This window comes from Gigantopelta aegis, chromosome 8 (genome assembly GCF_016097555.1).
Source record: "Gigantopelta aegis isolate Gae_Host chromosome 8, Gae_host_genome, whole genome shotgun sequence".
Taxonomy (NCBI): Eukaryota; Metazoa; Mollusca; class Gastropoda; order Neomphalida; family Peltospiridae; genus Gigantopelta; species Gigantopelta aegis.
In genome coordinates this window covers 65,790,271-65,806,524 of record NC_054706.1, presented here as the reverse complement: position 1 = coordinate 65,806,524, position 16,254 = coordinate 65,790,271, and the positions used below count along the sequence as shown (strand labels likewise).

At 33.6% G+C, this 16,254-nt stretch overlaps 1 protein-coding gene across 4 annotated transcripts in view; it reads left to right on the top strand.

The window, feature by feature from the left end:
- LOC121378274 (calcium-activated potassium channel slowpoke-like) overlaps positions 1 to 16,254 on the top strand; it is a 137,838-nt gene that overhangs the window by 108,575 nt on the left and 13,009 nt on the right. For 3 of the 4 annotated variants that reach the window (XM_041506359.1, XM_041506356.1, XM_041506358.1), the window contains 8 exons: positions 3,971 to 4,139; positions 6,038 to 6,055; positions 9,876 to 10,103; positions 10,559 to 10,760; positions 11,481 to 11,579; positions 13,001 to 13,131; positions 14,546 to 14,740; positions 15,379 to 15,549. In XM_041506359.1, coding sequence (XP_041362293.1) covers positions 3,971 to 4,139; positions 6,038 to 6,055; positions 9,876 to 10,103; positions 10,559 to 10,760; positions 11,481 to 11,579; positions 13,001 to 13,131; positions 14,546 to 14,740; positions 15,379 to 15,549 — 1,213 coding nt within the window. The remainder of the gene's footprint in view (positions 1 to 3,970; positions 4,140 to 6,037; positions 6,056 to 9,875; positions 10,104 to 10,558; positions 10,761 to 11,480; positions 11,580 to 13,000; positions 13,132 to 14,545; positions 14,741 to 15,378; positions 15,550 to 16,254) is intronic. The other variant, XM_041506357.1, reaches the window with a different exon arrangement.

Sequence of the window (16,254 nt, the reverse complement as noted above, 5' to 3'; positions counted from 1 at the left end):
AATCAATGTGCTCTAGTGGTGTCATTAAACAAAACAAACAAACACTTTGTTCCAAGGAGAGTGATTTTTTTTTGCTCCCCTTGGTAACAGTACATGAATTTTGAAAAATACTACTACAACAGGATGAAATATCAGTGCTCAATATTCAAGAAAAATATGGTAACATCTCAATTGGCTTCACAAAATCTAAGTTATGGAGATATTAATCACTCCCTAATTGTTTTCACTACAAGGTTTGCAGTTTGATGCTCATTGCTTGCACATAGTATTTACACCATCTATGCTGCTGAAGAGTGTTACTTAAATTTTTGTGTCTTCATAGGTATGCAAGAAAACATGGCAGGTATCTAGTTCACAATTTAGTAAACTGATGAATAACATACCTGTAATTTTATTATCAAGGTCACATAGGGTATTTTTACCGATTACTATTATAATAATTTATTTTACACAAAGGGTATTATTTTTTCACCTTTCGTGTGGATTCACTTTTTTAATTTTGGATTGAATTTGCTATTCACTTAATTCATGCACCTGACACTAATATTATATTACACATATCATTTATATGTCACAGTCATACACCATTACAGTAGAGTAAATAATTACTGTCATCTTGATTTGGACCATTCAAATGTATGTATGGGTAATATTATGTCAGTGCCTCTTGTTGAAGGTTATCACATACTCAGGGTATTTAATATGTCAAATACAGTAATAATGTTTTCACTCTATCTTTTCTGTGTACACATCTCATATTTATAACACCTCTATTGTTGCAGATGGAACTTCTAATACAGTTGAACCTGTCAAAGCAGTTACCTCTAGAAACCTGCCTTAAATTATTTAATACAATACAAATTGCCTTGTATAAAATACAATCAGTGTGCTCTAGTTGTATTGTTAAACAAAACACAAAACAAAAAAACTTTTGTATAAAATATCATATTTTTAATATTATAACAAATCTTCTGACTGACTAAATTGAACTGCATCGATCTGACATCTGTCTTTATGGACCATACATATTAATCAGGTGGCTGTATAAGACAGGTTTAGACTGTTTATTATATGCTGAAATGCACAATACATATCGAAGTACATAACATCTTTTAAGTTTTGAATCAGTTTGGTTTTATTTATTTATTTATTTTAACTTATTTTCGTGCTTATATTCAATTACGGCTCAGCTATCTGGGCTGTCTGTCTAGGACAGTGAGTTAGTGGTTAGTGAGAGAGAAGAGGGTGTAATGGTCTTATACCTACCCATTGAGTCATTAAAACTTGCTCAGGATGCAGGAGTTTTCTAGGAATTATAAGCAATATTTGCTAGAAACACCCAGCCTATTATGATGTTACATTTCTCTCACTAACTATAAGCAATATTTGCAAGAAACACCCAGCCTGTTATGATGTTACATTTCTCTAACTAACTATAAGCAATATTCGCCAGAAACACCCAGCCTATTAAGATTTTACATTTTTCTCACTAACTATAAGCAATATTTGCCAGAAACACCCAGCCTGTTATGATGTTACATTTCTCTCAGGAACTTTAATCAGTATTTGCCAGAAACATCCAGCCTATTAAGATTTTACATTTCTCTCAGAAAAAAGACATAATTTGATTGTATTTTATGATAATCAATGGATTTTGGTGACACTTCATAGTTTATGGAAATGGGTGTGAATTAACGGTCTGGATCCACTTCTGAGATTCTACCAGTATCTTATTGCATTTGTTCACCGATTAAGATGTTACACTTCACTTATTTTTCACTCATCCTATGTATCTAATTTGCTCAGACCGATCACCACAATTTGGCAGCTAAGCCAGCGGAAAGAGTAAGAACCAGTGAAACAATAAATATCATAATTTTCTTATTTGCTTTAGCGTCAGCACTTTTTAAAATAACAGCTTAGCTGGTCTGTTGTGATTAAATGCAGCATTTTATAAATTATTTATTATATAACATTTACTGAAATATCTTAAAATATTAGTGCAATAAGTGTTATTAGACACTGGTGGTACATTTTAAATTTCACTATTTTCCTCTAAAATGTGTTATCGTCACTGTAGAAAGTGTTATCTTCACTGTAAGAAAGCCAGAACTATTTTGCTGTTGGCATTTTAAAAATAAAGGTAAATTGCCAAATGTTTTTTGTCAAATATGATTTATATCTCATCTCGTGAAGTTTGCAATCATATCACACTCATCGCACAAGCGCAACTCGTGAGATATCATTGCAAACTTCACTCAATAAGATATAAATCATATTTAACAAAAAATATGAAATATCCTTTGTATCTTTATTTTAATCCTTTTGGTCTTTAATCTTTTGAGATCATCTTCAAAATGGCTTACAGTAGTTGGAAAGATTATAATTACATACCACTCATGGTCATTTACTGCATTAAGGCACACTATAGACCAGTTAATCTGTATGTTAATTAGTCTATGTATTAATTAGTATATGTATTAAGTTATATGTTAATTAAGTGTCCACTGGCTTGAAATATCCTTTGCACAGTTTATTTAATAATTTCGTTTCGAAAGGTTTAATTTACTTTGTTATTCTATTGAAGAGTTTCATTTTCTGTCTTTGAATGTAAATGTGCAGACAAGTTGCATTTATTTACCAGTTTGTATGTGTTTACTTTACTTTAACTTTGTTTGTTAAACTTTTTTTGTTTTTGTGATCTGATGTTTTGATAGTGGATACAGTATGGGGAATGCAAGAAGGCATGTGACAATTATGAACATTATCAAATCTAAAATACTCTCAGTTTTATAATATATAATAACCCACCAATATAGTCTTTGTGAATTTAAAGAAAAAGATTTTTTAAACTAAATAGCCAGAATGCTTTAAATCTGTCAATTACATTTTCTAAAACCACCAACCACCACCACCACCACCACCACCAACAACAACAACAAAAATCTTAATAGCATGAAAAGATAAGTCTGTATTTACACACATTTGGTAGATATTGGCCAAATAAACATTAGGTACCTACCATCCCTGATATTGGTATTTTTTTTATCTGGGACAATTACCTATCAATCTCTGTAGACTACCTAACACTCCGATTTTGTAAAAATAAAAAAATAATAAAAAAAATTACTGGATTACTTTTTAAACTCTTTAAGAAAGGAATATGTAGCAGCTTAAAAAAAGATAATGTACTATTTTTCCATGAATTTAAATAAAGTGTATTACAAATTTGAAAAAAAAAAGTATTTAAAAATATTTTCAACAATTTAACAATAGTTGTTATGTTTGTTTTGAAACTGATTTCATATTCATCACATTCTAATACAACCATAATCTTTACATTTTTTATTAAAGGAGTTTATTTAAATATTGCATGATGCTTGAATATTAATATTTCTTGTTTACTTGATGTCTTTCCTAGTAGTAAATGTAAAGTATTCCCTGTGTCATTTATAATATCCAATCTATTAGTTATTTTTCTATTGAAACTGCAATTAATTTATTATGAAAATTTGTTTTATCAAATCAGTAAATTAGTACATCTTGAAAAAAAAGTAAATAAAATGTATGAAATGTAATGTCATTTTCATATTTAAATGTTTAATGTTTTGTATCATACATAAAATAAGTATATTGTTATTGACCATAGTTTCTGCAGTAAGTATTATTTTAATAGTGATGCCATATCATTATCACCATATTTGCAACACCATAATTGTTATTCGTATTTTCTCACTATAATTATTATTGATAATCTCTCACTATAATATTACACACATTTGCTGTAATATAATTAATATTTTTACTGCATTTTGATATTTTGATGCAGTATAAATTAGTTTTGATGCAGTATAACCATTATCTGTTTTTACAGCAGTATAATGATGATTTTATGCAGTATTTGTTTTTGATGCTGTATAAGAATGATCTGTTTTTGCAGCAGTATAATGGTTGTTTATATTTTTTGCAGTCCTGTTACAAGTGGAAACAGTCTAGAATGCACAACAAACATGGCAGACCGTCTTGCACCATCACCATCAGGAGATTCCCACCTGAGTGCAAGTGAAGAGCCGCGCAGATTTGACTCAACAGGAATGTTTCACTGGTGTCCCGATCGGCCCCTTGAAGAAGTTGTCATTGTAAGTTACATGGTTCTTACATAAAATGATACAACTTTACTCCACATAAAATAAGCATTTTAAGATCAAATACAAAAAATACTACACTACATATTAATTAAGCGCTTTAGAATTAAATATGAAATATACTAGTCTATTGTATATTAAATAAACACTTTAGAGTCGAATACAAAATACTAACTGCTTATTAATAACACTTTAGAATTAAATATGAAATATACTAGTCTATTGTATATTAAATAAACACTTTATAGTCAAATACAAAATATTAACTGCTTATTAACAACACTTTAGAATTAAATATAAAATTTACTACTCCACTGCATTTTAAATTAACTATCTAAAATCAATTATAAAATATATATTCCCTGCATATTAAATAAAATCTTTAAAATCAAATGCAAAATATACCACTCTGCCAGATTTTAAATAAGTAATTTAGAATCAAAAACAAAAATATCCAGTTTTGTCCATATACTAAATATAGAAATTCATCACATACTTTATTTAGTACAATGGTACATGCTGAATATAGTGCTTTGGTAGATACTGAATATAATGCTCTGGTACATACTACCGGTAAATTTAGAGCTACAAGTGATATTACCGGTAACTATAGTTGCTGTCACATACCAATTATATTGCTGCACCAAATATGGTACTGAATATAGTACTCTGTTGTCCACTAGTGTAGTATAATGCTGTTGATGGCTATTACATATATGTACTATAGAGAGTGTCCTGAAAGGTATTAAACATATGTCATTATATTGCAATCTGTGGCTCACAGACCCAGCTTACAGCAGCAGCAGATGTACTAGTAATGCATGCAGTTTGCAGACTGTTTTACCTTTGTTTTTTGGTATACTTTTTTTTGCAAATAACTTTTGGCTAGCATAAATTGCATAAATGTCTATGTGGGTTGAAATCGACATCTAGCTACTAGTGTATGTCCTGTTTGTTATAATGTAAAGAAATAGGTTGACGTAAACTGAGCCCCCAAAGCGGGTGAAAATGTTGTGGGGGGGGGGGGGGGGGGGTGTTCGGGGCATGCTACCTACTAGCATTTAAAAAAATGATATTAACGGTGAATTAATCACAGATGTGAGTCCCTTTTTTTAATGGTTACAATTTTTACGGTCCCGGTAAAGACATTTACGGGGTTGGTACAGGGTCCTTCCAGTCCCTAGGGAAAACACTGAACAGAGATCTCTCCATGAGCAAAATTGAAAATAGTGATTAATATCTCCCCCAACTTAGATTATGGGGAGCCATTTAAGATATTACCATACTGAGCCTTGATATCCTTTTGTAATACTTTTAAAAAAAATTCATATGCTCGAGGGGAGCTAAATATTGCTCTCAAAGAATGACGGGAGAAATGGGAACCAGAGTGATAGCTCCCCATAAACTATGATGGCTGATTAAGGTGGTTTTGTATTTTACATAGTGTAAGATGGTTAATTGCTGGTGGGGAATAGTACAATCTTAAATCACACTTCTCATTGATTTTTTTAACAAAATTCCTGGTGAGGGAAATATTACAATCTTAAATCACTTTTCAATGATTATTATTATCTTTTAATGAATTGTTGGTGGGGGAATAGTACAATCTTAAATCACTTATCAATTATTATTATTATCTTTTAATGAATTGTTGGTGGGGGAATAGTACAATCTTAAATCACTTATCAATTATTATTATTATTATTATTTAATGTATTGCTGGTGGGGGAAATAGTACAATCTTAAATCATTTTGCATTGATTAATTTGTTTTTTTAATTAATAAAACAAAATTTACTCCCATTCATTGCCTAGCTATAAACATTATTAAAAAAAGCCTAACGTGGGATTCACACATAGTAGCACTGTCTTGTATGCTTGTTTTGTTTGTAGGCTAAATGTCGTTCAAAGGTAAGTTCCGAGGAAAGAGCAAATTTTACAAATATCTTGTACCTTCTTTGACTATTTTTGCAGCTTTTGTTTTTCTAGATTACAGGATTTATTCTGATATGGCTTAGCACTTGCAATGCTCAAATTAAAGAACAGGAATTAGCTATATATAAATTATGCATGTTTCTTACTCTACTTTTTTTTCAAATCCCAGAGATATAAAATATTTCTGCAAGAGAATGCAATGGCTGACATATTTTAAGATTGCTTGTCATTCATTAGTTTATCTGTCACCAAGTTTGAATGGGGTCTTACACAGGCTTGTATCTTGTTGGAATGGTTCATCCTGCATGGATGTTAACTTTTCATATGCTGAAATCTGTGATTAGTTTAGATTTTATTCTTTTTTGTATTGACTGATAAGAATTTTGGTTGGGTTTTTTTCATGTTGGTCATACAATATTTTTTATTGGCCATGAGCCACCATGATTGGTTTGCATGGGCATCAGAACATGACTACAGGAGTGAGCTATATATTAATTTGATTTTCAGCTGGCTGGGGTGGGGGCATTGCATTAACTTGAGAGTTGTGGGATAGGTGGGTCACTGCATTATGGCCCCTGCTTCCAACACCTATGGTTTGCAAATATGTTACCACTGACTTTGGTAGTAGAGATAGTTTGGTCAGAGATAATTTACATTAGCTCTTAAATAGTTTTGATTTGTTCTTCCACTAACTAAGATATATATATAGTTTTCAATGAGGCAATTGAGAAATCATTTCAAACCATTGATCTATTGAATGTTAGATACCTAAAAGAGAATTGGTCAGGCATTTTGATTAGTTATTAAATTTCATTGTATGGCTGATTTTTTATTGGCTATAAGGTAGTTTGATTGGTGAAATCACTTTACACTACATGTAGTTTGGACATGAAAGTTAAAGTGGGTTTTGTTTAATGACACCACTAGAGCACATTGATTTCTTAATCCATTAGCCCATGTAGTGGCGACAGCGGGTCTCCTCTCAAAATCTGTGTGGTCCTTAACCATATGTCTGACGCCATATAACTGTAAATAAAATGTGTTGAGTGTGTCGTTAAATAAAACATTTCTTTCATTTTTTTTAATAATTGATAAAGAATCACCTACTCTGGATGTTAAGTACTGAACTGATTTGTGCTTGTTAGAAAACTAACCTATTTCTTTATTACACTGCCAGTTCTACAGACAGCATGAGGATGCACTCTTTCTTACATGCATGGCGAGATGTAGCCCAGTGCTAAAGTGCTTGCTTGATACACGGTCGGTTTGGGATCGATCCCCGTCGGTAGGCCTATTAGGCTATTTCTTGTTCCAGCCAGTGCACCATGACTGGTATATCAAAGGCCCCATGGTATTTGCTATCCTGTCAGTGGGATGGTGCATATAAAATATTCCTTGCAACTAATTAAAAAATGTAGTGGGTTTCCTCTCTAAGACTTTTCTTTTGCCCTTTCCTCAAACATTAAAGCACAAAGACATTCATTTCTGGACCCATTCTGTGATTTTTTCCCCCATCGCAACCAGTGCTCCATGACTGGTTTATTAATGGCTGTGGTATGTACTGTCCTATCTACTGGAAAGTGCATATACAAAATCCATTGTCACTAACGATACCACTAGAGCACATTGATTTTTTATCTTATCATCGGCTATTGGACGTCAAACATATGGTCATTCTGACACTGTTTGTTTTTAGAGGAAACCCAGTGTCGCCACATAGGCTACTCTTTTATGACAGGCAGCAAGGGATCTTTTATTTGCACTTCCCACAGGCAGGATAGCACAAACCATGGCCTTTGTTGAACCAGTTATGGGTCACTGGTCGGTGCAAGTGGTTTACACCTATCCATTGAGCCTTGCGGAGCACTTACTAAGGGTTTGGAGTCAGTATCTGGATTAAAAATCCCATGCCTCGACTGGGATCTGAACCCAGTACCTACCAGCCTGTAGACCGATGGCCTAACCACGACGCCACCAAGGCCGGTACTAATGGAAAAGTGTAGGAGGTTTCCTTTCTAAGACTGGGGCGGGACGTAGCCCAGTAGTAGTCGGTGCACCTCGACTGGTACATCAAAGGCTGTGGTATGTGCTATCCTGTCTATGGGATGGTGCATATAAAAGATCCTTTGCTGCTAATCAAAAAGAGTAGCCCATGAAGTTGTGACAGCGGGTTTCCTCCCTCCATATCTGTGTGGTCCTTAACCATATGTCTTACGCCATATAACTGTAAATAAAATGTGTTGAATGCGTCGTTAAATAAAACATTTCCTTCCTTCCTTTCTAAGACTATTTATCATCCATTAAAGGCTTTTGTAGGAGATATCGCTGGCACTCTAATTTGTGATATCTCCTGCGATATCGCTTCTTATAATCTTGATTGGTCAAATTTTAATCACAAGACAATGTTTTGTTATGTACTGTGTTTGTTTCAGCCCTAAACCTACCATTAGTGACATCACGCCACTGCTGTTCTGCTAGTTAATGAGTCTACCACTGACATTCAACCCACATTACTGACATTGTTTACAACTGTCGCAAATGAAAAGAATGATAATGGATGATAAAAAGAATACCCCCCTTGTGTCTTGTGATATCATAATTTATCAGTACTCGTTGATAAAAGTATAAAATCCTCGGCAAGCCTTAGATTCCATACTTTTATCAACTTGTGCTGATAAACTATGATATCACAAGACACTCGGGGAGTATCCTTTATATGTGTAATTTTTACCAAATGTAAAACGTCCAATAGGCAATGATTAATCAATCAATGTGCACTAGTGGTGTCGTTAAATAAAACAAACTTATTTTCTTTTGTTTTATTGATAATCTACTACTAACAAAATGCTTGGAAAGAATTAAAGACTGCAACATTTTACAAACCAATATTAAAGACACTAACCCTAGATAATATCGTCAATGTAAAATATGTTTTGCAATTACAACTTTTTTAATCATTAAATTGCACATTACTTAAAATTTCCTTGCTTAAATTATCATTTCATTTCAACTTAACCTGAACTCCAACTAATAGCGTTTCCCCCTATTACGATAGACTGGTCTGGACATCCCAAATTATCAAATTTGACAAATCCAATATGTTCATTTAATTTCAACTTATTTTCATGCTTATATCCAATTATGGTTCACACATGCTGTCCTGGGAACACACCTCAGCTATCTGGGCTGTATGTCCAGGACAGTGGGTTAGTTGTTAGTTGTTAGTGAGAGAGAAGAAGGTGTAGTGGTTTTACACCTACCCATTGAGTCATTAAAACCTGCTCTGGGTTGGAGCTGATACTGGGCTGTGAATCCAGTACCTACCAGCCTTATTTCCAATGGCTTAACCATGACACCACCAAGGCCAGTTCCAATATGTTTCTGATCATCCAAAGACCTGTTCAGAAGGGCTAGGCTGGTTTTTGCATCTAACTTTACATGAATGCTATATGATAGAAGACAGTGATATCGGTCAGAAAGTTCATGAGCGCTTGACATCCTGAAAACACCACTGGTGCTTGCAGGAAATATACATACCTTGGAAACTGAAGTCAGTGAATTTTAAAACATATTATAATTATAATTAGATATCTTGTTTTGTTTTTCTGCTATTATGATTGCAATGTTTACGTGTATAATTTGAAGTGTGTGTGTGGACTGTAAAACACACTGACTTAACCACTAACAAAAAAAAGGTTTGATGAAGGAATAGGGTATACTTACAAGGCAATACAAAGACCTATGTTAATTAAAGTCATAACTAGATAACTACATATATTTTATTTTGTGATTTCAGGATCGAAGTCAGGCCAGTCTGTCTGGTATGTACAACCACGTGATAGTGTGTGTGTTTGCCGATGCTGCATCACCTCTGATTGGTCTGCGTAACCTGGTGATGCCACTGCGAGCCAGCAATTTTCACTACAATGAGCTGAAGCATGTCATCATCGTCGTTGGCAATCTTGATTACATCCGCAAAGAATGGAACTCTCTCCAGAACTTTCCCAAATTGTCCATCTTGCATGTGAGACCAATTTGTTCTGTATTTAAGAGATTTGGTAAAAATGTTTAAAATAATTAAAACATAATTCTGACTTGACTCGATTCTTTGACTTAACTAATAGTGTAACAATTTAAGTCCATTACTACATCAATGTAAATTATGTCTTCATATTTGTGACTTATTTTGTCAAAAGTAAAAAAAACACTTAATATTAATCAAATGGTGAAACAAATTGTTCCCTATTGGTCCATATCATTACTAAAATAATTTTTACAAATTTAATATCATGTCTGTATATTGGGATATATAAAGAAGAATAAAATGTAGTCAGGACTGTTAAGTTAAACTCTATTTTTCACAGAGTTATAGCACTTTAACTTAGGCGATGCAAAAAATTTTTGGGCCCGGTATAGGGGACATTTATTCCTTTAGCAGTACTCTCAGAATACATGTACCTATTAATATTTGATATTCAGGGACTTCCATTGAACCGAGCCAACCTGCGAGCAGTGAACATCAACCTTTGTGATATGTGTGTGATAGTGTCTACAAAAGACAAAAACGTAGATGATCCCAACTTAGTGGACAAAGAGGCCATCTTGTGTTCTCTCAACATCAAAGCGATGACCTTTGATGACAGTATTGGTCTCATGCAGTCTTCAAACGTAGCAAGCGCAGGTAATGATTACTATTCACAGGCAATCTGTTTCATGCAGTCCTCAAACGTAGTGAGCACAGGTAATGATTATATTTACAGGGAATCTGTTTTTTACTGGTATCAGTGTCTCAGCAGATATCTTAAAATGCTATCCCTTTCCCAAGTCAGACCCCCGATCCTATCGGAAGCCGGACTCGGAATAGGTGTGTTCGAAACCCTAGTTGTATATGGACACGTTAAACCAGTTACTAAGTTAAAATGCTAGGTGCTGGTTTTTCATATCTCAATACAAACAATATCTTTGTTGATAGGAAATTAAATGCATATTTTTCATATCCTTTAACTTTGAGTATCTTTGGAATATATCCTGGTTTGTTTAAATTTTAATGGTGTTTTTTCTTTTAAATATGACAGTTCTGGTCTCATCAAAAGGATCTTAAGTTTATTTTTAAGCAATTAATTTGGGTTGTTCTATAAATGACTGCTTGGAGAATGAGGGGTACTAACATTATTTTATATGACAGGTGTAATGGTATTTGTGTTAACTGCAAGTAAAATTCAATAGACTCGCATCAAAGATAGTTATACTAAAAATGTTTTACAAAATGATTTTTCTTTCTAATTTAACATTTGGTTGATGCCAGCTTATTGACATGTTAGTAACTGTAAAATATTGTTTGCCATTTAGTAATGATATTTATGGTGAATGTAAAACTTTATGTATCTTTTTGTTATTTCAGGTTTTCTCCCTTCAGGGTTCTCTCCCCTTGGCAGCCCATCAAATTCTTCAAGAAGAGGCTCTGTTTCTGGTTCAAATGTTCCACTTATCACAGAGCTAGGTATGCATTAAAATGACAGACCCTGGTTTGTAAACACTACAATACATTTTTCGAAATTAAAACAGTTTTTGATAATTGAAATCAGATATTATTTATATTTTATTGTTTAGATTATCCATTTCTGTACCTCTGAAGTGTTTCTGATAATCCTGTTGTTTGTAATACCAAGAAATATGGTGTGTTTTTTGTAAATTTTAAAAATGCATGTGCCTCTAAGAAGTAACGGTTATAGAGATGAGCTCTATAGTTCAACTTAGAGGCTATTTCCATGTTGCAACATTACAGATATTTATTTCACTCTATCAAAACTTTATCTAGACGTGTTACATGTTTGTAGGTTAACCTTACTTATTGTCTATTTTTATGGGTTTAAACTAGAGTTTGCGACTTAAACAATTTAGTACATACAGTAGAATGCTACATATATTAGCCTTTTATTGTCCAATGTTAATGATCTATGTTTGTGATAAGGTAGCTTCCACCATAAATAGTGACTTACACGGTTTTGTTTCTTGTGACAAATAATGTTAAATTTATTTTGCTTTCAAACACTTCCACATTTAATAAATAAACCTTTAAATTTATAAGGTTGTTTTTTTTACCTGAAAACATAACAAGTATTTTCACTTAGTTTTTCTGTCATCTTTGCCAGTGTTCTCACTGGGTGAAAATTAAAGGAGGGCGGCCGTGCAGCACCACACCTTTCAAAAAAAAAAATAATGAAAACAAAGGAGGGTGTGAGGGGGGGGGGGGAGAGACAGTTTGGTGGTTACCATGTTGTTGTGTGTTGATAGACTTTGTGGAAAGACATACTCCTTATTTTGATTACAAAAAGTTTATACGAATTGAACCGAAGATGTTATCAGTCTGATATTCACTGGCAGTTCCAGTTTTGCTGAACTGATCAAGGTTTTAATATTATTATTTTAATAAAGATTTCAAGATATAAGAAAAACAAAAAAGACGTTTGTGTGATCCTCTAATGTCGATTTTTTAATTTTTTATTCCCATCTTCATCGAATAAATCGATCGCTGTGATAAAATATCGCCAACTGATAAAAAGTAGTTTCGTTTTTGTAGTGGCGGTGTATATATTATTGGGCACCCAAGATGAATGATTTTAATGCTAAACACTACCACTTCCGTTGATTTTATAAGTGGTGATATCCCCCCAAAATGAAAAGTTTACAATATGTCATAAGAACTGCTGAATAAACAGAATGACAGAAATGACAGAAAGTAAAAATCATCAGTTACAATCAATTATATCTGTAACTGAGGACAAAATATCAGACGACAGTTAGTGGAAACAAAAGATAGAGTGACCGTTCTGATCATGTGACAAATTTGGCACCAAATAAGGGGTTTTTTTCAATCAGAGATTGCCAAATCCATAAAAAATAAAAATGTTTTCATTACAGCCAATGATTCGAATGTACAGTTCTTGGACCAGGATGATGATGATGATCCGGACACCGAGTTATATATGACTCAACCGTTTGCATGTGGCACAGCATTTGCTGTCAGCGTTCTCGACTCCCTCATGAGCACGGTTAGTCTCCTATATAGAATTTCTTTATATTAGGACTGTCCATGTGAACAAAAGAAAGGAATGTTGCTATGTTATTCGACAATTGGCCTACTAAATAGCCCAAATAAATAATACCTCAAAATATATGAAGAATGTATTTCCACAATGCTATATATCTATTTAAGTCATTTTGAGAAAAGTATCGTCACATTCACCAATTGCAAATTTTTTAAACAATTGGAGAATTTTATTTCAATTTGGCAAAATAATTTCAAATAATAATTGATATTTTTCCAGAAAATAACTGGGTTTACGCAATTTTTAAAGTTTAAGTGATAATTTGTTTAAAAAAGAGAAAAATTCTGAGCCAGAGCTAGCCCTATATTAGACAGACCACAGTGTTTATATCTGTTTAATGGGCATAGACCTTATTTGGACAGAAACTTTGTCATATTGTTGACTTGTACTAACATCAGTATATCTTCACTACTGACTCCAAAACCTGGAAATTGATGTATGTTGTCTTGTAAACTTTGGAAAATGTTAGCATTTTTAAATTGGTTACCTCAAACTTGCAAAAAATTACTTTATCTTTTGAAGTTTGAAACTTTACAATGTAACTAATTGGCCATTCACATGAATTTAAAGTTACATAAACTGACATATGAACAAGACAACAATTCACATGAAATATTGTGTCCTAGCTAGCTGCATCTTTAACAATTTGGGGTGGGACGTAGCCCAGTGGTAAAGTGCTCACTTGATGCATGGTCCATCTGAGATTGATTCCTGTCGGTGGGCCCATTAGGCCATTTCTCATTCCAGCCAGTGCATCACGATTGGTATATCAAAGGCCATGGTATGTACTACCCTGTTGTGGGATGGTACATATAAAAATGGAAAATGTAGCAGGTTTCCTCTCTTAAGACTAAATGTCTAAATTACCAAATGTTTGACATCCAATAGCCGATGATAAATAAATCAATGTGTTGTAGTGGTGTCATAAAACAAACCAAACTTTAGAAATTTGGTCTAGAAAATAAGAGAAATGTTTGTTTAATGATAATTATATGATAATTAGTGACTAATCGTTAATATAATAATTTGTCATATGTATTTATTGCAATTTTTGTTTTTCTTGAAATTAAAAAAAAAAATTCACAAAAAGAAATGCATCTACAGTATTTTACTTTATAAATACAATGTATTATTACTAGAATACAAAACTGTTTGAATCCTTATGCATAATTAGACTTATTATGTTACATTGATGTTGATCATCACTTCATGTTTTGAATTACCATAGTTTGACACCCAATAGCCAATGTATTTTTTGTGCTGGGGTGTCGTTAAACTTCATTCATTCATTCATTCATTATTATGTAACCTATTCTCATAGACTTACTTTGGCACCAATTTCTCTCATCTTTTACAGAGTTACTTCAATGACAATGCTCTAACGTTAATTCGCACTCTGATAACTGGTGGCGCCACCCCCGAGTTGGAGCAGATTCTAGCAGAAGGTGCGGGAATGAAGGGAGGCTACTGCACTCCTACAGTTTTAGCAAACCGGGATCGATGTCGCGTCGCCCAGGTGTCTCTGTTCGACGGACCGTTAGCACAGTTTGGGGTAAAAACATATTTACATCTGTCAGCAATAGAAATAAGCAGAAATTAGTACCAGTCCAATGGACAGGTACACCTGGAAATCTACTTCTCTGCCAATATTATCACTTGTCCAAATAACTGGTTTGTTTTATTCAAGTGCAAGGACAATATTTTTTTAATTCTCAAACTGAAACTGCATTGAATATTTTTACTTGTCCACAGGACTACCATTCAGGTACATTTTGCTTGTCCGAGCAGTTTTTCACTTGTCAGGACAAACGGACAAATGCTTATTTTGAACATTGTCTATGAAATTTGTGTATGTTATTCATAAATACATGTATAGGATGTAATTATTCTTTTAATATTGCTGTCATTATGTAATGGATAATTGAACCTCCATTTAGGGCATTCAAATAAGGTACATTCTTTGTAAAGTAGCTACTGTCAGGAGTTGCATTTTGTACACAAAAGGGTGGGAGTTAGCTCACTGGGTCAAAGGATCAAATCCTCTTGGTGGATCTATTCTCTGTGTTCACTTTGTTCTTATGGAAACATGCTGATTTCTATGTCAAAAACCAATCTTGTGTCAGATCAGTGCAACTGTTTTTGATGTCTCAGACACACATATTTGTTACATGTTTCTGCTTGTTATTTCAGGAAGGCGATAAATATGGTGATCTCTTTGTTTATGCATTAAGACATTATGGCATTCTATGTATTGGACTGTACCGGTTCCGTGACACTAATGAATCGGTAAAGAGTCCATCTTCCAAGCGATATGTGATAGCAAACCCACCAGAGGACTTCAAACTGCTGCCAACTGACCAGGTCAGTAGGTCACCGAAAACTGATCCTACATTGTAGTTCAGTGTTACATGTATATACAGTCAGACCTCATTACAACGACCGTCATTACTACGACATTTACACCATCCGATCACAAAATGTCGGGAACGAACATACATCAATATTATTCTGTTCATTACACCGAAATTCACACCTTCCGACACCGACCGAGTAAATTGGGAACAAATGTGCATCCAACGTCTCAAAACACCTCTTTATAATGACATTACATAATCACAGATGCCATAGCACATTGGCAGTACACACAGCCGTTTGTCATCCTTGATTTCTTCGCGAGCTGACAGTGTAACATGATGTCCGAGTTACCGATGTCGGCTAAATCATAGACGTGTATTTCTTTTGAAAATAAGTCTTTAGTCTCATTCAATTAAAGGATTAACTTCGAACAATCAAGTCTACTAGTTTTATATCATTTTGTAAACAAAGTAGATTGACAATGAATGCGCCTTGATTAATAATAATACTCTTAATATTTAATAATGGTCTGTGATCCATCCCTGTCGTTGGGTCCATTGGGCTATTTCTCATTCCAGCCAGTGCACTATGACTGGCATATTAAATGATGTGGTATGTGCTATCCTGTCTGTGGGATGGTGCATATAAAATATCCCTTGCTACTATTAACACCCAATAGCTGATGATTAAAAAAAGCAATGTGCTCTAGTG